The sequence below is a fragment of the Acanthaster planci genome, linkage group LG16 (genome assembly GCF_054643075.1).
Source record: "Acanthaster planci isolate LZ-2023a linkage group LG16, COTS_SCS, whole genome shotgun sequence".
Classification (NCBI taxonomy): Eukaryota; Metazoa; Echinodermata; class Asteroidea; order Valvatida; family Acanthasteridae; genus Acanthaster; species Acanthaster planci.
The window spans coordinates 11,654,881-11,682,531 of record NC_141792.1 but is presented as its reverse complement, the minus strand read 5'-3'; the positions used below and the strand labels follow the sequence as shown (position 1 = coordinate 11,682,531).

Sequence of the window (27,651 nt, the reverse complement as noted above, 5' to 3'; positions counted from 1 at the left end):
CATTGCCGTCAACAAAATACTGCCTATAAAATGCCACTTTGTCACAACTTGTTCATTATTTGAAACTCCGCATGTAACTTCTTGTGGTCTATAACTCTGTTTTCATTAATGCATTTTTTACAAACAGCAATTTATCAAACAAAAATCATTATAAAACCAAGTTTCACTGATGTCCCTGGGTCAAAGCAAACAAGCACCGCGTAGTACCAAAAAAGTCAATCGTAAACTTCATATACCGCCCTCTAGACAATCTCACCGCTCCAATTGTCATTGACGGGTACCCGGCATTTTTGTGCAGAAATCTATCTTAAAAATACGAAAACCAGTGACGCTACCCGCAAAATTGTTTGCATTGACCTATTTGACCCCAGCTCAAAGACGTGAATTTAGACGGAAATTTGACAGCACACGGGAATGGAATGTTGTACAAATTCAGCAAACAAGTAACTCCATTTTCTCGAAATTTACCTCGGCTTTCGCCTGACAGCTTCTGTTGCCGCCCAGAGAGGCATGTGTGTGCCCCATAGATAGGACTGATCGTGTTCACCGACTGGACTAATCGCGAAAATTCAACGCCTAGCCATGGACGACTCGACGACGGTGGTGACATCCTCGACGCAGGTCGTGCGTCCCTTCAAAGTCATCGCTGTGATTCTTATTGTGATTTGCGTGGCTGTTATGATCGCCGTTTTGGCAAACAATGTGCGTAAAGCAGTAGTTGTCATTGTTGAATATGGTCTTTAAAAGAAGAAGAAAAAATTAAACTTAGGCCTATCTGAGAAGGACAAAGTCAACTGTCTGGCTAATCATAAAACTTAAGCAGGCCTACTTCTATAGAGTTTCACTGCTAATGCAGGCTAGGTCTAACATAATGATGTAGGCTTACAATACATGTTGTAGGCCTACATTAGGCTTCATGCATGCAGAGGCAGTAGACTGAATTTTTCCTGTATTTCATGTAACCCTAAAAGCTAAACTACTACTGTCATGTTCATATTCAAACATTATTTTTAAGTTATGATATGATGCTGGCACAAGCCAGACTAGAAAATTGCCACCAGAGCTTAATGTTCTGCTAGCGAGTGGCTTTTTCTCTGAAAGTATTTTTTCTAGATAGTTTGACATGTTTTCGATGAATATAATAACTCATTCTTTCCAAATGCTCACTAAACCAAAAAAATCATTGACACCAAATAAACAATGTAGTTCCCACTTGCAATCTTTGAGAAAATGCCAAGTGGGAATTGCATTCAAAATTCGGAAATGGTTTCTTGGCTTAATTGAGTGCTTTTTTTTCCCCCCCTCTCCCCTGCGTAGACATGGATCACTGCGGCCGGTTTTCACCAGGGCTTGTGGAACGAATGCTACAATGGAACCCGGATTATTCCTACCCTTCCTTCTGGACTGCCAGCTACTCAGACGCCTTCGGACATTAAATGCCAAGGCGCACCTGTCATAGGCAAGGGAGAAATTTGAGTTTGTTGTTGTAGTATTTTTGTTATAACATAGCATCTCTATATTGTATTGAGAGTCAACTGTACACAACTATTGGCCCTGAGCAGAAGCACCCCCTCATTGGTTGAAAAGAGCCATGTTGGTAGGGAGTGTTCATTTGTGTTGGTAGCTAAGCCACTACAACACATGCATTTCATAGCTGTTCGTGAACCAGTGAAACGTAGTCACCACCGAAGGAGCTGCCGTTGCTGAGAAAGTTGTTCCCTCTCCTGGTCACGCTCAGGACTCATATTTGACCTTGTTTTCCTCCTGTAGGCTGGCTGTCAGCATGCCAGGCGTTGACAATAATGGCCCTCCTTCTCACCGTCATCGGCCTCGTCTTGGCAATCATTGCACTCTTCAAGGGGAAACGCTTTGCCAACTTGTACAAAATTGCTGGCGTCCTGCAGTTTGTGGCCGGTAAGAAAGTTCAGATGAGCTCTCAGTCCCTCTAAGTAACTGAAACGGGCACTTTCGGGGTAATGCATTCCAATGGGAATTTGGAGCAAGTCCTTCATTTTAAATGGTCATTCCGTCCACTTTCACTTTGGACACAGACTGAGTTGGGGGCTGACACTGGAGTTACATTTTGTGTCTCAGGGTACTCCGTTCAATGTTACAAGAAGGTTTTTAAAAAATTTGAAAGATACTGAAATGAAACATCACAGGAATGCTTGGAACATATAGCAGTGAACCAGTTTCAATGTGTTGAAGTCTGCAGGAAATTTCAGCTGATAACCTGAATCTTCCGTCAAACGAGCATTTGCTAAACTCGGCAAATATCTCTGCTACTGTGAGTAGCCTCCTGGGGTCAAAGCACTTGAGACCGCTTATCCCAAATTCGCTCGTGAGGCATCATATAATTATTGTATGACCGGTAACAGGTCAACTTGTATGTGTGCCAACTTGTACACTGACCAACTCGTACACAGATTGGTCAACTCATACACCAACCCAACTCGTACGCAAACCTACTCGTACACTGACCAACTCACATTTAGCGATCTCACAGAGCAGAAGTCATTACGCGACATAATGAGTTCCTCAGCCTAAGATATCTGCAGCTTAGTTCTATTTCCAGCTGCTGAGTTGCCACACCTTTGTGAAATCAAGAACCCCAAACACAAACCTCAGTGGCTCTTTTCAGAGCAACACTTTTTCAAAAGAGATGCATTGAAGAAATTGAAGCTGTTTGTGGCTAGGAAATCAATGAATCTGAAATAAAGCTGACAGTTGAAATACATGTACCACCAAAAATATCTCAAAATAATAATTAAGAAAGAAGATTTGCCTAAGTACATAAAACGTTCTTCAAAATCCCACTGTATTTTTTTTTTTGGGCAGTCCAGGTCGCTTTGGATGAAAAGCTACCTGGAACTCTCGCATCAAATATCTTTTGCAAGAATACGACTTTCAACGTCTCCGAGCAGAAAGCTGAATGTATTCCTAGTTTGATCACTCGTTTGGCTTACGAGTTGGTTGGCGTATGAGTCGGTCGGCTTAAGAGTTGGTTGATGTACAAAATAGTAGGAATACAAGTTGACAGGCGTACAAGTTGGTCGGCGTACGAAATGGTGCGTACGAGTTGGCAATGAAACATAGCCTCAATTGAGTCTTTTTTCCATCCATTTCTGCTTTCTTCACCTTGCAGCCGTCTTCATGCTGGTCACCTTGGCCCTTTTCCCGGTCATGTCAGTCCAGCAGGAGACCCTGCTAAACAGGAGCAACTGGGAGCTGGCCTGGGGTTACGGCCTGGGCTGGGGGGCATTCCTCCTCCAAGTGGCGTCCGGAATACTGCTCGTCTTTGCCCCTGACAAGCAGGAGATCTATTACAGCGAGAAGACGTACTACCAGTGAAAAGAGAAGAAAGTATACCATACTGAGAAGTTTGTAGTCTTTTATCGAACCCCACCAAGGCTAAGAGTGTTAGAGTTAAGCATTGGATTAGGGCAGTTCACAACTTTTACAGTTTGCCAAGAGATGGGAGTGCTTACATGGAAGATACAGGGCAGTGTTCAATCTTTGCTTGTAAACGCAAAAAAAAAAAGATAAGCTTTGCTTGGTAGCCATCTTGTAGGGCAGTTCCTTCATTCCACAGTGAAACCGCCTTTGTGCATACCCTTTTGAACAAAAAAAAGTCCTATAAGATGGCTGCCATGCAAAGCCTCAGTTAGACCTCTCTTCCACTGGTTCCTTGACACTCATGTAGTTTAAATCTAAAAGTCTGGAATCAGCAAATTTCAATATTCTTTTCAGACACTCTTGAGGTTAGGTTTACTCTCAAAAAAGCATGCCATTTGTTCGGTGCAACTTTGGTGCTGTAAATAGTTAAGCTGAGGGGAGTACTACCATATTCTACTGGGGCTTGATTTCTACTGAATACCACTGATTCCAATTGATTTCCATCGGAAGATTGTGCCATAGATTTCCTAGGATTTCCTGGGGTGCAGGAAAATTCCTAACAGACCTAAGCAATGGCTAAGGGTTTGGCTCAAATGTACTCAAATGTACCTCAGAGACACCTGTCGTGGGTCCTGCATTCAGGTTATTGGTGTACATGTAGTTCCTACATTGCTTGGAGATACCTTTTAACCCCAACCCTATATAATACTACAAATTACTAGTTATAGTACGATGTCATATTCAGTCCTGTCCCTGGTAAGAGGACATGACTTTATTGTTCTGTGAAGCCATAACATACAGTAGATAAGACAGTGTACCATACAGTGCTGTGGCAATACCGGTATGAATGCATTGTATTGTTCTCTGTACAAGTAACAATGGAAGTAACCTAGCCAGAAGTAGTAATCTGTGGCGCTAGGTCCTTCAGGCTCAGGCTATTACTTAGTATTTTGTAGTACTGTGTAGTGTAAGCCAAACAATATGCTTGGCAGTAAGGGTTAAAGAAGGCTAACATATTTCTTCAAGGTATCATCAAGCTTTGGCGTTAAGTTTACATTTGAAGCTGCAAGCTTTTTGTTTGGTTTTTAATAGATGTATCTTAAAATGCCATTTTAATTTTTTTTTATGCAGGATGTAAAATTGAACTGAAGGTAATCAGAAGTGGCTTTTCATTATTTTTAATTTTGAAAATTTTTTGATAACATGACAACAACTCTCAGTAAAAGGTGGTTTTCCCAAAAGTTAGAATTTGCAATTCAGTTTAAAGGCACAGGAAACCTCTCCAGATCTGTATTCGTAGACAGCGAATCTCTAGGATTGGCGGGCTGAAGAGTCCCTTTGCATTTACAAGTCGGTAATTCCAAGCCCAATGCACTTCTTCCTGTTGTTTTGTTTGTATTCACATTTCACAGCAGTTTCTTTTAGCAGGCAGTAATGGCTTTGACGTCCACCCCATGCCAAAAATATTGGAAAAGGACGTAGACTCGTGCATGGCAGTTGGTACCTTAGAACTCAGGATTTCCTAATGTGCACCCTTAGGGTGTGCGCGCGGTTTTGATCGGTAAAACAGTGGATATAAAGAGTGAAAAAGGAAAAAGCCTACAAGGGAAAATAGTATTCCAAGCTAGAAAGTACTGTGGTTTTCATATTAAAAATGCTTGTACCAAAGATTTGCGTGCCTGTTATTCATATGTGTTGGAATTAACAAGTAAAAATCACCTCATTTATGGCTATGGTGCGCTTTGCTGTGAAATATACAATTTTTAGCGGAAACTTTGAAGTGCATTTAGAAATTCATTTAGACTACTGCAAGTGATCTCATTGGAGGACTTCAGGTCTGTGGTTTTGAAGTGAGATGTTTAGATTATTTTCATGGAGTTGTTATATTTTCATGCCCAAGATATTTTGTAACTGTGGTCTCTTTTGATGACTTTGTCTTCACAAAAATGCTTTTGTTTTCAGGATATATCTTTCCATGTAATGCAAAACCCCCAAAACTGTTGTGCTAAACAGTTCCTTCCAAAGCACAGGAGTTCTCTTTTTATGAATTGCGGGTACAAAAAGAAATTTTTTTTCATTCTTGGGGAAGACCCATTTTTTATTCATTATTAAGAGTTGAATGGCCAATAGTAATCCTTTAACAATACTTTGATACGCTCCAATTTTCAGTTTTGTCACTGTAGTCTACAAACAAGGCAATAGAGGGTTTGCATGGCTGCCATCTTGCAGGCCAGTGCTTTTGTCCCACCAGGTATGCACAAAGGAGATGTCCTTCTGGAACAAAAGAACTGCCTTGAAAGATGGCTACCATGCAAAGCCTCTATAGAAAAGTTTGCATCTGTGTAGCTGTTCATTCAATTTTTTTTAATGCATTGTATTTGCTTGTAAATTTGGAAACTGTTGATACATCTTTGTAAATATTTTGCTCTGTAGATAGCTTCAGACACAAGGATAGTTTTGGCCATTTTTAAAGACTCAATTTCCTGTCATGGAAGTGTAATTTCCCTTGTAATTAGATTAACTTTGAGTTGATCAAAACTAGCTTTTGTTTGTTTTTTATTGGCTCACGATTTTGTTGGAGGTTAAAATTTTCATTTGCTTAAACACTTTTCATAGTTTGTTACTTTTATTTTTTTGATCAGGTTTCATTTGATTTTAAATTTATTTTTTTTAATTCATACATTTAATCATCATTCAGAAATACCATAGTTAAGTCCTTTCTATTGGCACAATGAAGCACTAATTGGCTGTGATCACCTCTTGCAGTGTCACCACCTGTGCATCAATCTCAATATAAGGCTCTCCATGCCTTACGTTTCGGAACGTCATCAGCGTCTATTCTCCTGACAGAAATTTTCCTCAATTTTGCTATGTTCAGAACTGTCCGAAATGATTCAAATGAATCCACCCAAAAGATTAAACCAATATTTCTGTTACTCATAAAATTACCGTCGCATTTAACTGAGTTAAAATGAATTGATTAGTTCATTTAGTTCGTGTGATGTTTTTTCATCTTGGAATGTGCCTTATAATAGTCTCTCACCAGCAAGAGGAACTAACCTCTAAGCTTGAAGTGAATATTAACATTCTCTTAAAAGTCCATGAAATGAAGGTCCGTTACATTAAACGTTGCATTTTAAAAGTGCTGTCACATGTGTAATACTTGTCAGTGATTTACTCATATTAGAATCTGGTGAGAACTTGTAATAAATCAGAAGTTGGTGTTTGCTTAACTTAGAGAATTTATGAAATAAAAACAGTACAGCCAGGCTTAGTTAAGACAGTTTGGAGAAAGTGTAATTTGTGAATAGATTTAATCTGACTACATTTTAAAGGTCTTTTTAAGTACAGTCATGACATGTGTTCTTTTTTCTTAAATTGAAATAAGACTAGGTGAAAAAGTTGATTTAAATATAGTACCAGTTTCCTTTAAGTGTAGCTTTAAGGAGCGAGCGAGTGTGTTAGCAAATACAATGAAAATTTGACTTTCCAACTCTAGTTATTCCACGCTAAGCTATTCAGTACAGATTTGGTCTGGTTTAAAAAGAAATCTGTCCTCAGACATCATTCTTTTGATTTAATTTCGAAACTTTGCCATCACTCTACAAATCATATAGCTTTGCATTTAACTGGTGTTCAGATTGTGTCTAATTTAAATCTGAAAGTTCGGAATCGTTGCCCAATTTTTACTAAGAATTAAGTGCTAGCATAAGCTGAAGTGCACAAAAAAGGGACATGAGAACAGCTCAATATGCCATTTGAATAAAATCATGTTTGGAAATCTCTTTTGAGTGTTTTTTGCTTTGTTTGTATTTCGTCAATAACCTTATTTATAACCGTTTGTTTTGTGGTGTTAAAAAGTAATGTGCTGGCTGGGAAAAAAGCCATGATATTTTTAAATGCGCGCTTGAGTTCATTTTACAAGGTTCCCAATGCATGAGGGCGCTATGTTAGCGCTGGAGAGGCTAGTCGGGTACCCGGACCCGGGCATGAAATGGTTCCGGATATTCATTGTCGGGAGTCGGGGTTCGTGGAGAGTTCTACTGACAGCAGGGTTGTGGAGTGGTATGTCTTTTCCTTGGTCATGTTGGGTTGTTATCAGTTTTTCTGGTCGTTATTTCCTTCTTCTAATCTAACAGTCGAGGCTTTGGGCATTCGTTTGTGAAGGAATGACCATAGCAGTCACAGCTGACACTTGTGAAAGGTGAGCTTTTCTTTACACAAAATATGAAACTGGGACTGGGCTGCTAGCTGCTGCGCCTAACTTGAAGTGCTTGGCAAGCTTGGCGACAGAAATAAGACAAAATTCAATATTGCCATTTGGGGGCTAGGCCTACTTCCAAGTCAGTGCAACCATCATGACCATGGAAGAAGGACTAAAACAGTGGCAAATTGTAGGTTTTTGTAATTCATGGTTTTTAGTGTTTGAGGATTTTTTTTCCTGGAGTAGGTAGAGGCCTAGGCCTAATTGCAGAATACACCAGGCCCACCACTCTAAAGAACGACCCCTGGAATGACTGGTATGTGGGTACAAGGTGAAAATCCCTTGAGAAGAGGGTGACACTTTGACTTGTACCTGGCTATGAGGTTGATCATGCGGGATGGAGGGGTACTCTGCAAGTGAGCCTTTTTCCCAAGGGACGTAGGATAGTCAAGAACTAATTTCCAACTGGGCCCTGTCTATACATCATCAAGCATGTTGTTGGCTTTTGTAGCCCTGTCATGAAATGAGGAATCCGTACCTTTTCAGTGAACAAGAGGAAGTCGACATAGCATAGACACTTAACTCCAAATCAAAGATGGCATCTCGGGGACAATCGGAGACGACAAAGTTGAAGCAGAACTTGGAGGAGCAGTTGGATCGACTAATGGCCCAGCTGTCAGATCTGGAAGAAGCCAGGTATAAATCCTACCCTGACTCTATCAGATACCAACTAACATTGTGCTAACCCTAATCATCTGCAATTCTTCAATATCTTCTGAATGGTTTTGAAGGATTGAGGCTGAAAGGCAAAAAAAATGTATGGCTGATTATGAAGGACGCATTGTGTCAAGATCGTGGGCTAGACCTTTCATGGTTGATATTCCACCATGCATAAATTCACGCTCAAATTATACATGAAATCATCCATACTGCTCCCGGTAGTTGTTATCCGTGTTTGCCCCCTTTTTTGTACTTCCAGAGAGGAAATGGATGACGAGGAGTACGAGGAGACGAAGCAAGACACCTTAGAGCAGCTGCAAGACTTCAAGGAGTCGCTCACCAAGATGATGGCCGGCAATATGACTCTTGTGGATGAGCTTAACGGCATGCAGATAGTAAGTAGCTTTAGCCAGCCACAACGCCAACCCACCAGCCGCTGGCTTACCAAACATATGCTTAGGACTGAGCTGGAATAAAATTTGCAACGACAACGCAGAAGGTACTGGTAATAAGCTGGAAAATGCCGGCTACAAATGTGATATGTTGGAGTGGACACTGGCTTGAAAATGTTGCACATGTGGCTGACAGATTTTGGGAATTCCGGTGCAGCATGGTTCCTTTGGAAAAATTAACTAGTTTTTGTTTGTTGTTGTTTGTTGTGTTATAAAACAGTGGATGAAGGTAGTTTCAGTCAAACTTTTAAGTTCTGTTATGTTGTTAACCCTGACATCGCCAGATCCTTCCAAATGTTCAGCTTTTGCAGTAGCATAGATGTGTGGATTCTCCACTGTTCAGCTCATCCACACTCACTCGACACAGAATTTGACATCTCCGTTTAAGGTATTAAGAATGTACAATAATGCCATTACAGTGTCCACACTGTGTGCTGAGCTAGATCTGAGGAGATTGAGGAAGACTCCTATCAGACTGGCCTCGGGAGATCAGCGGTCTCAACGTCTTTCACATCGTTGTTTGATTTGATCTCTCCCTTTTGTGCGTGAAGGCAATCCAGGCTGCAATCAGCCAGGCTTTCAAGACGCCGGAGGTCATCAGGCTCTTTGCCAAGAAACAACCGGGACAACTGCGCCAAAGACTAGCAGAGGTAACAAAGCCACCTGGGGGGGAAATTAAAGCCACCTGTCCGCACGACGTCCTGCTTCCTCATCACATCATTCTATTTTGGGTCATAAAGTTCAATCGAAGCTCTCAGGTTACAGTATTTAAACACCCTCAGAATGACTCGAGGCAGTGGTGACTGGAGGTGACTCTTCTGCAGCTCAGTGCGAAAGCCGCTGGAGGGTTTCACAGTGATCGAGTCCTTTTGGTTTCTGTGCTTACATGCTTTCATCGTGTAACTTAGCATCCTATGCCTTCAGGGTTAGTGCAGAAGTGTTCTGTAGATGCTACTTCCATAAGCACAAAAATGGCAAATCATTTGGCCAGAATTCCTTGATTAAGGAGAGCCATGAAATGCAGCCGCTGCCAAATTCAACGTCCCCATCAAGTCACCAAATTCCAGTACATATCTTGAGGACTTGATTCAGATTGGTGCTAGAGTATTCTTGGCTTTGCCTCAGGGGAACTAACCAGTCCATGGATAATCTTGTGGTGCTGTACAGTTTGCAACAGTCTGTAGTTGAGACACAGTTAACAGAAATTTGTCGGTTTTTTTATTTGGCTGCCAGGTTGAAAGAGATGGCAAAGTGCAGAAACTCTCCCACGACAGCTACACACAACAGAAGGTGGAGATCCTGTCAGCCCTCAGAAAGCTCGGAGAAAAAGTGAGGCAAATCTTGAAGGGCTTTCAGTAAAAACTGAAAACAAAAACTCAACAGAGGCACACTCATGCATCCTTGAAAGATGCCGGCTCAAATTCCTCAAATCCCACAGAAATACAGTGCCGATTCTGAATTTACATCAAAATGAAATTTGAAAGATTGCATTGGTTGGAGGACGGCGTATGGATCTACCATCAGCCATTTTGCGAAATGACCAGGAAAACGAAAAATCAAAAATGCAGGTTGAGCAAGCCACTTGGCATTTCAGTTGTTCCAAGATTATTGTATTCACCCTGCTGCCCATGTGTTCTCTCTCACCTTTTGCAGTTGACAACAGCGGAGTCAGAATTTTTGGCCAGTAATTCCAGTGAGGCCCTCAATGAATTTGAAAAGGTCACAGGAACTATGGGTAAGTTAAAAGTTTTCTCAAACAGCAAATGTGCACTAAAATGTACATGTATGTTAGTGTCGTTGTAGATGATCGTCGGAATCCTTTACTGTGGTGTTGGAACGTCGCATTATATTTCCCATTATTTCACTGATTTTGTGTATCATTTCTTCGAGCTTTGTTTTACTTTTGCCATCATTTTTCTGACCAACAGGCCCCAGCGAAAAGCTCCTTCAAGTTGCGGGTTCCCAAGTACAGCAGGCGAGCCAGTGATCAAATTGACAAACCCTGCTGTGGGCCTGGAAGACAGGTCTTAGCAAGAGGAACCTCTGCCAAGCTTTTCGGGGGGAGGGGATCAACATTTGGCCCTCCTACTCACTGCCGTTGGACCTCCTTCCCTGATCAATTTGCCAGGTTTCGCCTTGAGCTGCCTTTCTGCTGACAAACAAAATTAAGTGGCGAGTTAAAGAGTCCTCAAATAGAAACTGAAGATTTACTTCGATTGGAACTGTTAGCAACTCTTCTTTTTCTGTCCTTGCTGGTTGTCAGTTGTCCAATTTATGTTCATTTGTGTGCCTGTTTCTTGATCTACAATCCTGGTAAAATCTCGGTGGACCCCCCCCCCGGGTCCCCTCTCAATGTTAGGTCTCAACGCGTGGTCTGCGCTCCAGCTTGAGAGGAAACATTTACTGTGGGAGCGACGGACCTGGAAAGAGTATGGATAGTGACACCTGTCCCAACAAGTTTGTCCAGGATTGTAGATTACATTTCAAATGATTTCTTTCATAACTACCTTTGCAAAGAACCCATAAGACACCTGCCACAGATTATGTCGCATTATTCAGCCCATCTATACACCCCCATCTATTTGTGGTTTTGTTTCAGCCACTGTTGCAAAATTTGAAATTGATTGATTATACATACCTAACTTTTCTTTCAATATTTTCCTTTTTAGTTTGGTTTTCTTTCTTTCTTTTGCGCTTATTGAGTTCCGTGCAACTTCAGAAAAAAAGTAAAAGGCCTAGGTCATTTGAAATCAATTGACCAACTTCTGCTCAGTCCTCTAACTTCTTAAGTAAGTTTCGTTCTGCTGAAGAAGTAAGTAGTTACTTGAGGAAGTAGATTAGCCCTGCCTTTTTTGCACTTCGTACATTAGGATTTGTTGTTTGTTGCTACTGTCTTAGGTGCTCGGGGACATTTTGCCCAAAACTGTTGTGCTGTTTTGATTTATATATTTTGAGTGTTAATCAGCATACACAGCAATATTCTTTAAGGAATTTTTTCCATAATTGTGTTTGACAACCATGGTGTGTGTTAATCCAATGTATGTTAATCACTCATAAAAATTCAATCCCGTATTGTCAGTGATGTTTGTAAATCTTTCATTTGATTTAACATTCACGCAAACTTCAAATTTGAAAAACTTTGAAGTAGCATTGTGTCTTTTTATGGGAATGTGTTAAGATTTTAAAATACTGTATTTAAAATGTCTTTTTTCTTAGGTTTCAACTTTGTGATCTCCAGTTTTGTTACCCATTTGGATTTCCAGAGGAAATTCTGCATTATTGGATTGAAAATGTAATGCACCAAAGGAAAATGGCAATATTTATAAACTGTAATATATGAACAGTAACAGCAGTACTGCACATCATTTCACTTGCATTTTTTTTAATGTCACATGGGGTTTTTGAAACTGGAAGCTCTTTTACATTGCTTTCAAATGATTTGAAATCACTTTGAGATTTTATCAATTTGAAATTTCCTTTTTCTTGCAAGTGCTTTGTTTGGAAATAAATACTTCTGTTTAGAAGACGTATAAGACGGAAAACTTAGGTTTCAGTGATAAAACTTTTGTGCAATTTTAGTATTCGTTATTGAAAAGATTTTTAAAATGTCAAATCCATTATGACGATTCAGTTTAGTTGCTGTGCCACTTTTTAAAATAGTACTAATTTCAATTTATACCCCAAACCACATGAGATTCAACCTAAGATCATTTGTCCAATGCCCATTCCCAATGTTGCCTTTTAACTGGAAAAGGCCAAAATCATTGTTGATAACTTCTACCTTCCCAGATTTGTACACGTAGTATGGGAGTTGTATGCCATGTTATTAGCTCAATAGCGCCATCTGTTGATCACGCTTCATCAAACGGCCAGCGAGATGTTTTTGTGCGTCAGGAGAACGCAATCAACTTGACCTAATCGAATCAGTTTACCGGCTCCGCAAACACACAAAAAGGCAGCCCCACTGCTCTGGGATATGCCGCATCCCTAAGCTAATTAACTGGAGACTCCTCGATTGTCGTCTCCTTCCCCTATAAAGGCGAACTCCGATTGGAAATATTAAATAATACCGTCACCCTTTCCACGTTTTGGTCAGAGCAAAATTCTGTGAATTCGTGATAAACGTGTCGATGTTACGGTATTAGAGACGATGGTTTCAGCGGACTCGATCGTTTCGATAAAATATCTTTGCTAAACATTCGCCCAAAATGCCTAATTCCTTGGGGATTCAACATCAACATTGTATTCCATCTTGTCGACGGTCTCGTTTCTCAGTTCATTATCACCACTTGTTCGTCCTTTCCTTCCTATCGCATTACCCTCACCGAAACATCTCCTCCAGGTGATCATCACAGTTTCATTCATCCCTTTCATCTCCTATTCCTCATCCCTTCAGTCATCGCGGCCATCCGTATTCCTGCCGGCCATGTTTCCCCTGCACGTCATCCCCATCCTCTTCAGGTGATCCGCCACATCCTGTCATCGCCTTCCTCCTACATCTTCTTCACCCGGTTTCATCCTCAGTTTCTCATGTGCCTTTAATCTTTACATGCTCAGCAGCTTTATAGCCACCATCGTTATCGCTCTTATCGCCTTGAGTAAACGGCATAGTGCGTATGATCTTACAAGCAATGCTAATGCAGTCGTCACTCAATAACAACACACTGATATCATTCTGTTTTTGTCATAACCATTACCATGGTTACCATCATCAGCTTTATGTCCAACGTCATCTGCATCACCTCGTTACCATTTTCACAACTACTGTATAATTACCCCAATCCAAGGTTACTATTATCACCTGGGTACGATCACCTTCATCACCCTCTCTCTTCTAATAAACATCATGATCCATCTTCCTTGTTGTCATATTAACGCACTCTAAGTCATGGTCGTCTCCACATCCATCCCCTATTTTCTGCATCACTCCCAAATCGTCGTGATTTTCTTAGCCGGCTCCAATTTCATTTACTCAACGCCAAGGTGTCTGGAACGCCCCACATAAGAGAATTAGCCAATCACATTACATATTGATCAGCCAATTAGGGACGTTTAGCCCGTGCAAAAAAACAAAACAAAACAAAACAAAAAACAGAGCACCAATGGCATCCGAGTCTAAATTGGTCGATACCCTTTCAATGTCAGAAACAATCATCAGCATTGACATTCAAGGAGAAAGCGCAAGCGTTGTTTCAGGTTACCGCATCGAGAACTTACTTGCAAATAACTTACAGCTTTACATTTCTACCATTCCTTTTCCAATGGTAATTCGGTAGGCACCGTTTTGAGGCTCAGTAATTCAATGCGGATAAATTGACGCCACGTAAACGAATTTAAACATGATTTTCAAACCCAGGAATTCAGTTCCTTTGAAACATCAACGAAAAATTTTGTCCGAGAGTACCGGGATTGGAATCGGACCATTTGCATACAGTGAGCACGTTTGGGTGCTTTAAACGCTTCATTAGAGCTTATAATTTTATCGAAGGACAACAAAAAACATCACAAAAAGATTCATGGTTGGTTTGCTATTATAATGGTGTGTGGCCTTGCTCGGGTTTAACCTGCTGTGTTGAAGGTGGCACAGGAAAAACAGACGCTTACAATGGAACGCTGCATGTGAAAGAAAAATCACTGCCTAGAAAGAAGTCCATAACATGCATTTGAATTTGTTGTTGCTTTATTTGATCGTATTAAACTGAAAAGTGACACGATGGTATGCTCACCATCTATAGATCCAAAAATGATAGCAGTAACAAATGAAAACAAACCCATACAAAAACATGAAAATGTGCCAATGCAACGTTGGTTAAAAACTGAACCCCTGCGGAAACCTTTTTTTTTCTTTATAGGAAGAAATGGACCACAACTGTTGGTGATGGGGTAGCTTTATGTAGTTAATATCATCTCTGGATTAACAGTGGTTCTCCTGTCAAATATCAAACGGAAGGATTTCTTATTCAAACGATTTTCGACTAAAACGGATTCAGTATTGTCTGTCATGATCCAAACGATCGCCCCCCCCCACATTTTTTTTCAGTTAAAGTACGGCGTCTCATATCTTTGCAGTAAAACCGGAGCTTCTCACAGAATTCTTTTGATGACGTCATAAGCGGATCTTCTCGTTCAAGTTTATTGTTATTTCGGTAATATGCGTGAGGTCATTATGATGTGCGCTCCATTGTGGATCGAACTGCACAGTTGACTGATGAAACAGAACGATGAAAACGTCAGAGTCAAAGGCTTAACTTTACGCAACCCGAGTTGTGACAGTTGACATAATTTCGAAATCATAATTCCCCCCAAATCAATCAAAATAAATTTGCTATCAAAAGAACATTGAACAGGTGTACTTCAGTTTCACTTAAATGATCTTACTGTTTTCTCACCTACTCCCTCTGCAGGTTATAATAATAATGACGCATAAATAGCATTCCGCTGTTCAAAAGACAAATCATTCTTGCACTTTCTTTCTGTTTGGTACATTTATGGCATGGCAAGCTTTTCTTCCGTTGTCACGACTGCTTTGACCAGAAAGGAGTGAAACTGAGCTTACGTCAAATTGTCACTAGGTTGTAAAGGAAATGACAATGAGGAAAAGCTAATCAATACTAAAGGTCAACCACTAACAGGTAAGATCGAATAGAAGATGATGCCCGAACATTAGTGTGGAGAAAATGCAAGGCATCAGATAAGATTATATGAAACAACAACTAAATTATCCACATCCCTCTGAATTGTTTACTGAATGTATAGTTGTTGTTTATCACTTGGTGGTAATGTACTCATTCGAAACGAGATACTAAACACAAAGTACATTATGAAATCCCTTCGAGTTACCATCACACCTTCAGATTGAATGGGCTCTCCCATAACGTCACCTTATTTTGTGTCTATTTTTGAGACCGACTTTCCTGCACTGCATGACAGCGACGTGCGGCCATATTTCTGCGTAACGCGACGAACGGGCCTGGTTGGATATATAATTCTATGGTGAATATTTCGTTGAAAAAAACAAGAACCAAGAGGAGCTGAGGAAAATACTGAGATGTTACGAAGGAGTAGATGGGCAGGTGGGGCCCTTCTGGTCGTATTAATTGCCCTAAGTGGGGTGAATTGTTCAGGTAAGTTAGGTAAGACTCGACCAAAGCTCACGCTTCGACTGCATGTACATGTACACGTACGACTACGTGTATCGGAATGACCATGCCCAGCCTAGCGTGCTGCTGTGTGTTCACAGAAAATGATGTCCGTCTCAAAGTTTTTCTACGAACGATGGACATGCGTACGTAGTGTGTGGCAGGCTCGCATGCATGACTGACAAATCTGCCGATAATTAACAAATAATTTGGTGTCTTGGAAATTTGTAAGCGATAACGTTTGGTTTTCTGCCATTAATTAGTTTTTTCTTGAATGGACACACAATGGAGGAATAAGTGAATAATTGAACAATGTCACATGCACACACTGAACACCTGTCATTCTCTGCTATAGTTGGGCTGGCTCAATAAGCCACTTGAGAGTTAAATTTGAATAAAATCTGGTACACTGAGTTATCTGATTGCTCAGAAACATAACAATTTGAATTCCCCAGACTAAAGACTCTGTTGCTATACCTCGTGATTCGGGGCCAAGCTTTTGCATAGCGACCACCATCTCTGAATGGACTGGTTCCTTTGTGCCGTTCTTATCCATTGAGAACAGTGTATTGTTGCAAGGTGTCTCTTATGTAACTAAGCAAAAGCTTTCCCTGAATCGCGAGGTATAGCAACAGTGGTTTTAGTATGGAGAATTCAAGTTGTTATGTTCACGTGAATTTAAAGAACTCAGTGTACCAGATTTTATTCAAATTTAACTCGCAAATGGCTTATTATAGTTGGACTGATGCTATAGTTAGGGCATAACATGGATCAGTTCTGGAAATGATGTATACGTGTACCACAGTTCGTCTGGGTGTAATCGCCCTCTCAGAAAGAGTCTCCCACCAAACATGAAACAATTTGACATTTTGCAGTGGCAAACTTGTATCTCTGTTGGTCATCTTCAATTCTGATCTTGAGCCGATGATAGTCATACCAGTACAAAGAGATTGTCCAGACAGGGGTGAAAGTACCGGTGCAGTCAGGCGTCGGCTGCTTTCTTACCACTTTTGTTATTTGTCTAATCAAAACTGATATGGTCGGACAAAATGTTCAAAGGAAGTGTAAAAGCAAAGTCCAAAAAGTGAAACCCGGTTGGTGTTTTAGTTCTAGTTTTTGCTCTTACGACACTTGTGAGAATGAGGGTGTGTTCTCCATTGACCTTGGAAGTAGAATGAAACTGACCGATCCAGCCTGTTTTGTCTGACCACTTTGTGGGCCTGATTTCACACACTACACGTACATGTATACTGGCATTCTATCAGCCAACCCCAGGTGTCACACCACATTCGAAGAACTTGGTGCACTGCTAATGGGAACTGATGATTATACAAATGTAACCTACATGTAAGTGGACAGAATTGCTGTTTTTGTTTGTTTTTTGTTTTTAAAAAGGCAAAACCAAATCAAAAGTGCTTGCTTACTTCAGCCCTAACTACATGGCCTGATGCCCCTTGAAAGTGTGAGAATTTTCCAATGATTTCAGTTCTTAATTTACAGTGGAGAAACCTAGAATATTTTTGAAGCTTCCTTTCTCATTGCCTTGGAGAGTTTGAACAAATTACTGCAGTACCTAGTGCCGGTACATGTATGTATGTGCACGTACATTGGTACATGTCATCAGAACCTGGCATATTTTCATCATTACTTTACATGTACACTGCAGCTTACAGCACTTTTATGAACTTTAAATCTTATAATTTCTGATTTTGTGACAACTGAGATAATCGTCCAGTATTAAAGTTACACTGTTTTCCAGTTGTCCCATTCAATTGTATGCAGATTCACCGTCAGTTCAGTTCTCTGAATGCAAGCTGCTGCATGCAAGCACCCATTGTAACCGCCCGGATTTGTTTGGCTAACCTCCAAGTAAAAAGTGCTTGTGTGTACATGTATATACATGAACCTGTCTCATTGTTGAACCTGCACTGTTCCTAGGGGAGCTGGTAGCGTGTGAAACTTGGACTTTGTGGGGAGGGGGGGTGCCTCGGGAACCTTTAGAACCATTGTATTCAGAGCGAGGAGAGATCCATTAAGGTGTGAGGCTTGGATTCTTAGTTTGCTATAGAAGTCCAGATTTTGGAGTAATTGACTTCGTGGACATGTTCAAAGTGTCAGTCAATTTAAGATGTTTACATATGTTCCACCTGTTGTGCAACTTCCACTAAACTGTACATTCCTTTCAGGGACGTAGTGATCCCCATGGTGATTTTTGAAGCACACGGTGTACAACACATGTGTAAGGCTCTTTGGATGGTGAAATAACACAATATTCAAATGCAGAAACACCCAATGAAACAGCGTCAAAAGAAAAGTTGAATACCTTAAAATTACAACTTAAAATTAACTTGAACTACCGGTACCTGCATTAGTACTGATGTACTGATGTTCATCTGTGTTTGAAAAGTGGAATGTCATTGAATTTCCTTTCAGCTTTCCCATCCTATTTTTAATTGTACCCAGGAGTCTAGGGATTTTCAAATGGCAATCATAAATGTCTTTGATGTACTCTGGAATGGAAGAGCATTTAAACCTCGGGTTGTGATGAAACCAGTTGTCACAGTTTCTGTGAGGTGGTCGGCCTTTTTTTTAATTTACTGCGCTTGTCAGTGCGTAGTGATTTCCCAAACCATTAACAGAATCAGCAGCAGCTGAAGTGACCCCTGAAGTGATCGTGCGTCCACTCCTTCCATGACAGCGCCTGTCTGCACGTCACGCACTATATTTTCAGAAAGCCGCCGATAAACGCTTCAAATGTTCACAGCTGAGACGTGGCCCAGCATCCTTATGACTAATAAACTTTTTTTTCTGTGTGATTCTAGAAATCCTTGGCATAGGTTGCAGAGGATTTGTGCGGGATTTGAATAGGAAGGTACATGTAACATTGTACGTTTAGAACCCAGCTTCAACCTTTACTTGACAGTTTTGACTCAGGGCTTGAAGTCCCTTGAAAGTTTAACCCTAACAGCCCTGAATACTTAGGAGTAAAATGTGGTATTCAGTGCTGTCGCTTGTAAGAAGACATAATCTTATTGTTCTCTGAAGCCATAAAACACAATAGATAAGACAATGGACCACACAGTGCTATGGCACTATGAATGCATGGCTTTATTGTTCTCTGTATAAGTAACAATGGAGGGTGCCCTAGCCAGAAGTAGTCATTTGTAGCGCTAGGTCCTTCAGGCTCAGACTACTGCTTAGCATTTTGTAGTACTGAGTACTGTTGGCCAAATTTTATTCAGAACTGTTAGGGTTAAAAGAATTGATAGGAATTTCAATAAATTTGTTTCGTTTCCAATGGTCCCTAGCCAAAAACAAATGTCTTGAGATAAAGGATTAGTGAAATCAGAAGGAAAAAGAAGGTGATCATTGGAGGCATTCACGTTAGTGGAAAGACACATTTTCTTTTCTTTGGCATCATTAATGGAAGCTGCAGGATGGACTTCCGGATAATGATTGCCCACTGTACTCAGCTGAGAAGCAAGGATAACTCATCCTTTTCTTTAGGACCTACGGCAAAGAGAAATGGGTCAACCTACACAAGCAGATCACTTAGGTGCAAGGCCAGCCACAATCTGACCACAAGCAAAGGTGGAAGGGAGGGAGCCTTTGAACTTGACAAAGCAACAAAACAATCAGGAGTCTGCTGGAGGAACCAGCAAGGGGAGAGATGGAGAGACAGCCAAGGCAAGATCACAGTCAGTCTTGCTACCTCAGCCAAGTGATGAATCATGGAAGTGAATTCCTATGCGTCTGGAGGACAACTCCACAACTACATGTAGTATCACTATGTCACTGGTATCATGTGACATGCAGGGAAGGGTCAAGGGTGACGTAATGCACTCTGGCTTTCCGGCTGTCTAGTCCTAGTGGAAAGGACACTCGGAGATTTGTCATCTGGCTACTACATGTACCTGTACAGTTACTAAGGACAGATTACACCCCCATACCAAGTGGATCGTCGTACATGTATCATGTACGTGTATGTACATGTACTTGCATTTTTAATGAAGGACTACATGTAGTTTAATTTGCATCAATTGTCGGCCCACATCTGAGGAATAATGGTTGGATGGTGAATGTACCGGTACATGTTTACTGCTCATTTACCTGCAGTTAGTTAATCTGCGTGTGGAATTTTTGCTTTTATGTAGGCTGTAAAATATTTTTACGGGACGAAAAGAGTGAAAAATTCATATTTATGATAATGAACAAGTGTTTCTACCGGTACATGTACACTGTACCCATGAACCGGTAGTTATGCAGTGACAAAAAAAATGGAACCATATGGACTGCATTACTGGTGCAATTGAATTTTGTCGTCCGCATATTTAAAGTTTTTCCAAGGTGACGGAAAACCTGATGAATGCATTGCACATGACCTTCCATTGAGGGCTGTACATTGTCGCTTGGGGAGTTGGACTGGTCCATTCCTGTCATGATTGACATAGCTGCACCTTTGCCTGGTCCTGACTAGGTTGTGAGTGTGACATGTATCAGCAACATGCAGGCCTACATGATCAGCAGAAATTGTATTCAGGAACATTTCGCGATGCGTGCAGCTTGTGAAGAAAGATTTTACATGACGAGAATCGGAGAACAGTGCTCAGGACAGCGAGCAAAGAACTTCCAACTACACAAAAGAGTTGGCATCAGACTGCTTAGCATAATAGTCAAATATTCATACATGTACATGTATGTTCATTCCAGCACCAGATGTTACTCTTGGCTTTTCACCCATGACTGATTCCCACGCACCCGTTGCAAACGAACAACAGGAGTATAACAAAAATCACCGACCGTGACTAAAATGTGCTTCAAATCACCTTGGAGACCAGAAAGAGCAATTGCGGACTGACTTTTGGCAGTCTTACCGCTTGATTGATTCTCTTGTCACCAGAGTTCCTGAAAAGCATTTGTACTGCACGAAGGGAAAAAAAAGGGGGAAAAAAGCAAAAATACAGACAAGTGCATTTATGCAAACCCTACATGTAGCTGCATATTTCATGTGCTGTTAATTAACCCACTGTGTCCAGGTGAAATAAATTTTAAAAATGGCAAAGTATCCTATGCATGAACATGTACATGTATATGCATTCAGGTTACGGTACATGTGATGACAGTTATATGAACATGTACATTGTACACATGCACCCTGTACATGTGTACAAAATGCGAAAGTGTGTAAGTTTTTTTCCGGCTCTGAGTCATTCGATTGCGTCATGTAATGAAACTGCAAGTGCCTCAGCAGTTTGCATGTACATGCACATCGTTTGTGTACTGTTCTGATATTTAAGGCTTTTAGTTTCATTGATCAGTGAAATGAGAGCTTGGGGAAGTCCCAGTGTTTTCCCTGATAACACGTTACTTCTTACCGTAATTATCAAAGTGATGAATCTATTGGACTGTCGTAAGCGTCATGTGCTGGTTCGCAATACGGGAACATTTCCCTGTGGTGCCCTAAAAAAAGACCACAGAAAGAGGAATCTGCGTCACTTCCTTGCAGATCAGCTGATCGAAATTGTTTTCGTTTTCAGCTTCACTGAGATCCACCAGATTGTGTGTACATGTACCATATTTGTTCATGAATATAAATATTGAACTTTGACAAGTGCTTCCATCCGCATGCACCTGTACATGTGTGTACATGCACATGCACCTGTACATGTGTGTATCCCGTACGTACATGTTCATGTATCCTGAGGACATATCAGTATGGGTACATGTACATGTATGTGGAGTCGATTGCATCACCAAGCAGTAATTTAATCGGAATCGTTTTCATTTACAATACTGTTTGTGTTAAGTGAAATTTGTTAAGTGTTATTTGTTCATTTCTGCTGTCAGTGTTGCAATCTAAGCTTTTCTACATGATCTCAATCTCATTTTAATATGGATAGAGTTTGCAAGAAAAAAACTACTTTAACGTGTAAATTTTAATCGCACCACTGAAAATAAACATGCTTTCAAATGTACATGTACCTGTACATGTATGTACAGTATACATGTACATGTATATATGCATGTACACTGTTGGGTACGCCATCTCCAAGTGTGAGCAGCAGACGAACAGGTGTTGTCATTAAACCTAAATGTACATATTGCCCAACAGCTCAGTGCTTGACCCACACGTCCAGACTCTCCTCTACCCTAAAAAGAGCCATAAACACAAAGTGATGTTTCAGCGGTGTTAAGAAGTACGTGTGTATTCATCACAAGACAAAAACCATTACATTGTATTGCTCATTCCTTCTCTGTTTGAGTTCAGAGGAACTGTTGGTCAAAGGGTGGCCATTTTGTGTCAACCATTGTACAGTTGAATTTTGTGCACAAGGCTGGGGTTCCTGAACATTGCATTCATGAGTGATGGTGTACGGTGCCAGGCCATGAAGTGATTGATTTGTCAGCGTGCTGTAAGCTAAGTGTAATTAGCCTGATGTGCCTGGTCAGCAGGTTAAGATTAGCATCATGCTAAGCCTTAGTGGGAGAGATTACAAAATGCATGCCCACTTCTTCTTGCCCCTTTCTGAAGAATGAGTGAATGGGAAGCAATCGACCTGGATGACTCACTGTTGTAGGTAGTTGCTTGCCAATGTTTTTCAAGCCATGGTCAAACATCCGGTACTGTAATTCCTACCACAATGGCACCAATCTCCTGATTGGGCCGCCCACCATTTTTTTGGCATTCGGCATCTCTGGGATCGAACAGGATGGGTGGCGCATGTGGCCCTCCTGGAGACAAGGACAGGATAAGACAGGCTCGTCCCTTTGTTGGGGGAAGAATGGAAGGTGGATCAATTAACTGGTGGGAAGGGGGGTAACTTGTTGGCCAGTGTGAGATTGGCTTGAGTGGTAAATTGATCGGGAAACTGTCTTGTTTGGGTGGCCATTAATTTTGCATAGATGTTCAGAGATGAACAGCAAACATGATGGGCTGGAAACGTTCTTGAATAATGAAGTACGGACTCTGAAAACATGTACGGTATGGTACTGGTACAGCATTCAGCAGGTACATGTACGTTGTACATGTACCTGTACTGGGGTACTATACCGGTAGGTACTGTACAAATAAGAACATGTGCATACATGTACGCACATGTATGTTCTTTTACATGTAAATTAACAAAATAACTAAATAAATACAAGTTTGGTCACATGTGTAGATACGTGTACATGTATATTCGTACAGGTACGAGCACATGTTTGGTTTGCATGTAACATTTTAAGACAAATCGGACAGTCATTTTCTTGAAGCGTCCGTGACCCTTGTGATGCAGGAGTGACATACTGGTACATGTACGGAAAAGCTCTCTTGTGATGGTGCAGCATGGCGCGCCTTGCATGGATCCTACAAATTAAGGACTGAAATTCAATTTGGCCGTCGCCCCAGGATGCACAGGAGAGGGCGGCTGTAAATTGGGTAACCTCGCAAAGAGTTCTGCTAGGACCGCTTCCAGGCTACTGCAAAAACACAAGAGAGACTCCGGTTAGATGTAGGGCCTGTCACACCGTGTCCACTCTCAATGGGTTTAACACTGTTCCAGCATAGGGATTGTTACTCCATTCTGCTCATGAACTTTGGGCAGGTCATCTCCCTTCCTCCCTCCCCTGGGCTGTTTCTTATTGGACGGTACGCTTCTTTTCGAAACGCTTTTCTTGTTTGCGCATCAAAGTGACAAACAGCCGGTGAGGATTGCACCACAGTCCTGCCCCACAACACTCAGTTTTGCCCCACGGTGTCACCAGGTTGCCACGGTTACTCATCTTGCGATTAGCTATGATGCGGATGACTCATTTGAAACTGTGCATAATGAGACGGTGTCAGTGCGGTACGTGTTGACCTCAGGCATTTCAAAGAGTTCATAGGATGTGCTAATTACATACATACATCACACTCAGAAGAGATCCATGTTAACGAACTGGACAGTAAATTTCTATGCTAATTTACCGTCAGCCTTGAAGCCCGGGTTTAAGTCATGCTCTTTAATCCTGAACAATTTTTTTTTCTTATCTCTTTGCCAATATGAATGTGTTACTGCATTAGAAATGCACACATGTGCAGTTATCCCAGTGACCGGTACATGTACATGATGTACATGTACATGTATCGTTTGCTTGACTTGTATGTGAAGACATCTCGTTTGGGGTTGAACTTTTCAGGTTGTTTATTGTCCGAGGAATACTGCATCAAGCCGTTGAGAAGGCATCGTCGTCGTCTTTTATTTGTCACTTTTGTCTCATCTTTGCCGATCAAATTCTTTTCCTGGCACTTCAAAGTGAGAAAATTACCAATCTTCCGTTTCTTGTAATGAGATCCTCAGGCTTACTCCTCTGAGAAACAGAACTGAGCCCTGGCAGTGCTGCAAATTGACTCTCTGTTCAAGATATTGTACAAAATCTCAGTAGAGGTGCCAAACACACTTTGTTAAAGCCTGGTGCAAATCCCATGGCAGTTAATGTGTATTTATTTGGCTGTATATTCATCTTTACACAAAAGCTAATATTCTCTCTAGTTGCCGCTACAAACAGATCCGTGAAACTGCTTTTTAAGATTTTTAAAAGTTTGTTTGTCGTTGTTTTCTTTTTTGAGTGGCAGAAATGCACCCTGTTTATTGAGATCAGAATTTTAGCATTTCACATGTACGTGTATCGGTACCGCTATGTTTTGGGAGTTGTGCCTGTATTTTTGACGCTACATGTACATTAAAAATGAGACCCCTCAGGAACTCTGATTTACAGTGCAAAGAGTCCAAGAAAATGACAACATGAACCATTCAGAGACACCTATTTTCCCTGGAAAGCACGTACATGTACACATGTATTTGCATTATCTATAGAGATGTACATGTACACTGTGTGCTCATATCTACTACTTTTGCATTATAATTTATATTGTTTGTTGAGTACATACATTTACAAACATACATGTACAGACCAACCCATTCTCCACATACTGTGTGTACCAGTCCCGTCTTGGACATTCGGCCTAGGACTGTTGAGATTAAAATTTCAGCCAGTTTGAAAGTGTTCCTGTATCAAGAACTGGGACTCAACCTCTGGAGTGAACGATTGAGAACTGTTCCAGAAATGCCTGTTAGGCGTCATCTTCACCCATTTGTCATCTCGGCCGGCCATTCACTTGGAGCATTAAGCCATCAAAGAGCAAATTTGACCCAAATTGTTATCTCGTTTTGCTTTGGATGAGTGTTATGCACGTCCAGATGGCGGAATGATTCCGGTCGGATTCTTGGACAGGGTTTTCGGCACTAGCTCTGTAGAGCTGACAAGATCTGGGGAAAAGGATCAAGACAGACTCTCTCCCAGGCTTTGTGCATATTCTCATTGGCAGGAAACCTCGACATCATGGATGATGTGACCTGATGTGACCTCTCTGCTTGCCGACAAAACATCTGCTCTTCGCCTGCTTGCTGAAATCTCCTGAAGTTGTGGAAATGCTGAGCTTAAATTGTTCACTCTGAAGTGCCGATCGTACCATTCAAGGAGAAGTGTACCTGTACATGTACATTACGTGTGCTTCTTTGTGTAACTATACATCCTGGTCAGAGTAGAGACAAATGATAATTGGTCGATTCTGTCGGATTCAGTAGGGCTGCATTTAACTTAGCAAAGCAGTGTGCGGTACTGGTCGTTAGGGGTGAACTGTATTTGAAAGTGTACATGTACACGTCAGGGTTCCCACGGTCAGGGAATATCCTGGAAAAACGTTGTCCTGAAGAAACGTGGAAAACTCTTGGATATCAACTTAATGATTGAGATTGGTCAAGGGTTATTTTGCTGGATCGTCTTTCATGTAACAGAAGATTATTTGAGAGATTTACATGTACAGCCTACGGTATCTCGTACATGCGACTGTACCCGGTATCTTTGTCAGTCTGTGATAATTGCTACCGATACATGGCAGTTTTCCAACAACTTTTCTGTGCAAAATGGCAGTAAATGTCAAGGAAAGTGTCTTTCGTGTATTTTAGTCGTGGAAAGTCCTGAGTAAGTCCTGGGGTTTGGTTCGCACATTTCTGCTGGAACCCAGGTACACGTATAATGTCAAGGGGACAGGGAATGACCGGAGGCAATGGTTGTACCGGTACATGTAGCTGCGTCCATCCTATCCATTCCATCCTCAAAGTCCTTGGGCCAGAGAAGAAAATAAATTGCTGTGTTATCGGAAGACCCGAAGCAGTTTTGACTTCGGGAGTATCCATTCTGTGCTGGAGTTTTCCATTAGTGACTGTTTCTCTGTAAAAGTACCGGTAACGCGATACCTCCCTTTAAATGTCAAGTGCTTCAAAATGTGAAGAGAGGGGGGGGACACCATGCACTGTCTCTGCTGGGGAGAGATGTTTCAAGTTTCAGACCTTTTTTTGAAAATTTCCCCTGACCTGATTTGACCCGCATAATTGTTCCCTACACATGCGCATGGATAATTGCAAAGGACTCCAAGCCACAAGTTGACCAATTCTGGTAATATTGTATGGATTCTTGCTTGTGGCTTGAAATATTCAATCAAAACAGCGCATTGTCAAATTGTAATGTACATGTATAGGTGTACCCCCATACACGGGATCAGTGATTGACTTCAGTGATTGGAAATGATTGAATGAAGGGTTCTTTACATGTTCCATCTTTGTTCTGAAGTAAATGACAGCAGTATACTCTGTACATGTACCATAAATACCATTATGTATTTTCTTTATACACTGTTAATACCGTACATACATGTACATTGTACATAGGGGTGCAGCGAGTTGGACCCCTATAAATTAGGGGTCCAACTTGGGGACATTTTGGTGTTCTGTTACAGGTGAAACCATTCAACTTTTCTGGATGGAACTAATATTGGTACTGTTCACATTCTGTAGATAAAACAGGATTACATTGTTTCCTGTACAATATACAGTTCAATCTGCACAATGTTTGATAATGCTGTTACAATTTTACATGAAGAAAAGTTGAATGGCTCCACATGTAACAGGGCCCCAAAATGTCCCCAAGTTGGACCCCTAATTTATAGAATCGCCCATATGCACAATGTATTTTTCACGCACGTACTGTACCGGTACATGTACAGGCCCACTCATCATTTTTTCCCTTGAGCGGCACAGAGTACATTGCCATCAAATTACCTCGCTGCAGTACACCCAATCTTTTCCCCTCCCCCTGCCATTGAGTTGAATCGGCCACTTGCCCCTGGTGTCTATTGTGTGGGCCCAGGCCGAGTGCTATTGTTGACGATTTGCAGAACAAACACCGCTCAAGAAGTCCCGCTGAGATACATGTACATGTAGCTTCTCTGGTTCATGCTACATGTATGTGTACATTGGATTTATTCCTAAATTTTTTTAAAAATTTTTAATTGCTAAATTGCTGTGCTCCTCTAGGAAAGCTGAATTTTTTTCTTGACTGAAATTGCAAGCACTTAACAGTCACACTGCTTACATTTTTAACACATTGTGAGTCTCTCTATTCCGTATATCAACTATTCAGTTGATATATGAAAGCCCAGCTTTTGATTGATGGAGGTCCTACAATTTAACATTCAAAGCCTGTCTCAGTAACTTGTTTCACAATTACAGTGAATGTAAAAGACAGCCGCACATAATCAAGTACTGGTGATGACAAGATGATCAGTATACATGTACAGAGGTGGGCAAGTACCGTACGTGTACATGTACGTTTGCCTTTGTTCAAAGAATCAGACAAAAAAGTAAGCGAAGTATTGAAC

General features: G+C 41.1%; 3 protein-coding genes across 4 annotated transcripts in view; all 3 read left to right on the top strand.

Annotated features, from left to right (window-relative positions):
• Positions 1-350: 350 nt before the first annotated feature.
• On the top strand, positions 351-7,181 carry LOC110979111 (transmembrane protein 47-like). The gene is made up of 4 exons (XM_022234653.2): positions 351-702; positions 1,318-1,459; positions 1,771-1,914; positions 3,146-7,181. The coding sequence occupies exons 1-4, from the start codon at positions 583-585 to the stop codon at positions 3,349-3,351; spliced, it is 612 nt and encodes a 203-aa protein (XP_022090345.1). The 5' UTR covers positions 351-582; the 3' UTR covers positions 3,352-7,181.
• A 213-nt stretch (positions 7,182-7,394) lies between these two features.
• Positions 7,395-12,314, top strand: lzic (leucine zipper and CTNNBIP1 domain containing). 2 transcript variants are annotated; one of them, XM_022234728.2, is made up of 7 exons: positions 7,395-7,461; positions 8,147-8,296; positions 8,580-8,715; positions 9,324-9,422; positions 10,006-10,101; positions 10,426-10,507; positions 10,701-12,314. In XM_022234728.2, the coding sequence occupies exons 2-7, from the start codon at positions 8,196-8,198 to the stop codon at positions 10,757-10,759; spliced, it is 573 nt and encodes a 190-aa protein (XP_022090420.2). In that variant the 5' UTR covers positions 7,395-7,461; positions 8,147-8,195; the 3' UTR covers positions 10,760-12,314. The 2 variants fall into 2 exon arrangements, with proteins under 2 accessions (XP_022090420.2, XP_022090419.2); XM_022234727.2 differs by having other exon boundaries at positions 7,410-7,600.
• Positions 12,315-15,747: 3,433 nt separating this feature from the next.
• The window catches only part of LOC110979196 (calsyntenin-1-like), a 59,639-nt gene continuing 47,735 nt past the window's right edge, over positions 15,748-27,651 (top strand). Inside the window, 2 exon segments of the mRNA XM_022234795.2 lie at positions 15,748-15,795; positions 15,797-15,896. Coding sequence (XP_022090487.2) covers positions 15,763-15,795; positions 15,797-15,896 — 133 coding nt within the window. The 5' untranslated portion in view covers positions 15,748-15,762.

Coding starts and splice junctions, on each gene's coding strand:
- LOC110979111 (XM_022234653.2), top strand. CDS start 583: ATGGACGACTCGACGACGGTGGTGACATCCTCGACGCAGGTCGTGCGT. Junction 703..1,317: donor TCGCCGTTTTGGCAAACAAT/GTGCGTAAAGCA, acceptor TCCCCTGCGTAG/ACATGGATCACTGCGGCCGG. Junction 1,915..3,145: donor CGTCCTGCAGTTTGTGGCCG/GTAAGAAAGTTC, acceptor TTCACCTTGCAG/CCGTCTTCATGCTGGTCACC.
- lzic (XM_022234728.2), top strand. CDS start 8,196: ATGGCATCTCGGGGACAATCGGAGACGACAAAGTTGAAGCAGAACTTG. Junction 8,297..8,579: donor TCAGATCTGGAAGAAGCCAG/GTATAAATCCTA, acceptor TTGTACTTCCAG/AGAGGAAATGGATGACGAGG. Junction 9,423..10,005: donor TGCGCCAAAGACTAGCAGAG/GTAACAAAGCCA, acceptor TTTGGCTGCCAG/GTTGAAAGAGATGGCAAAGT.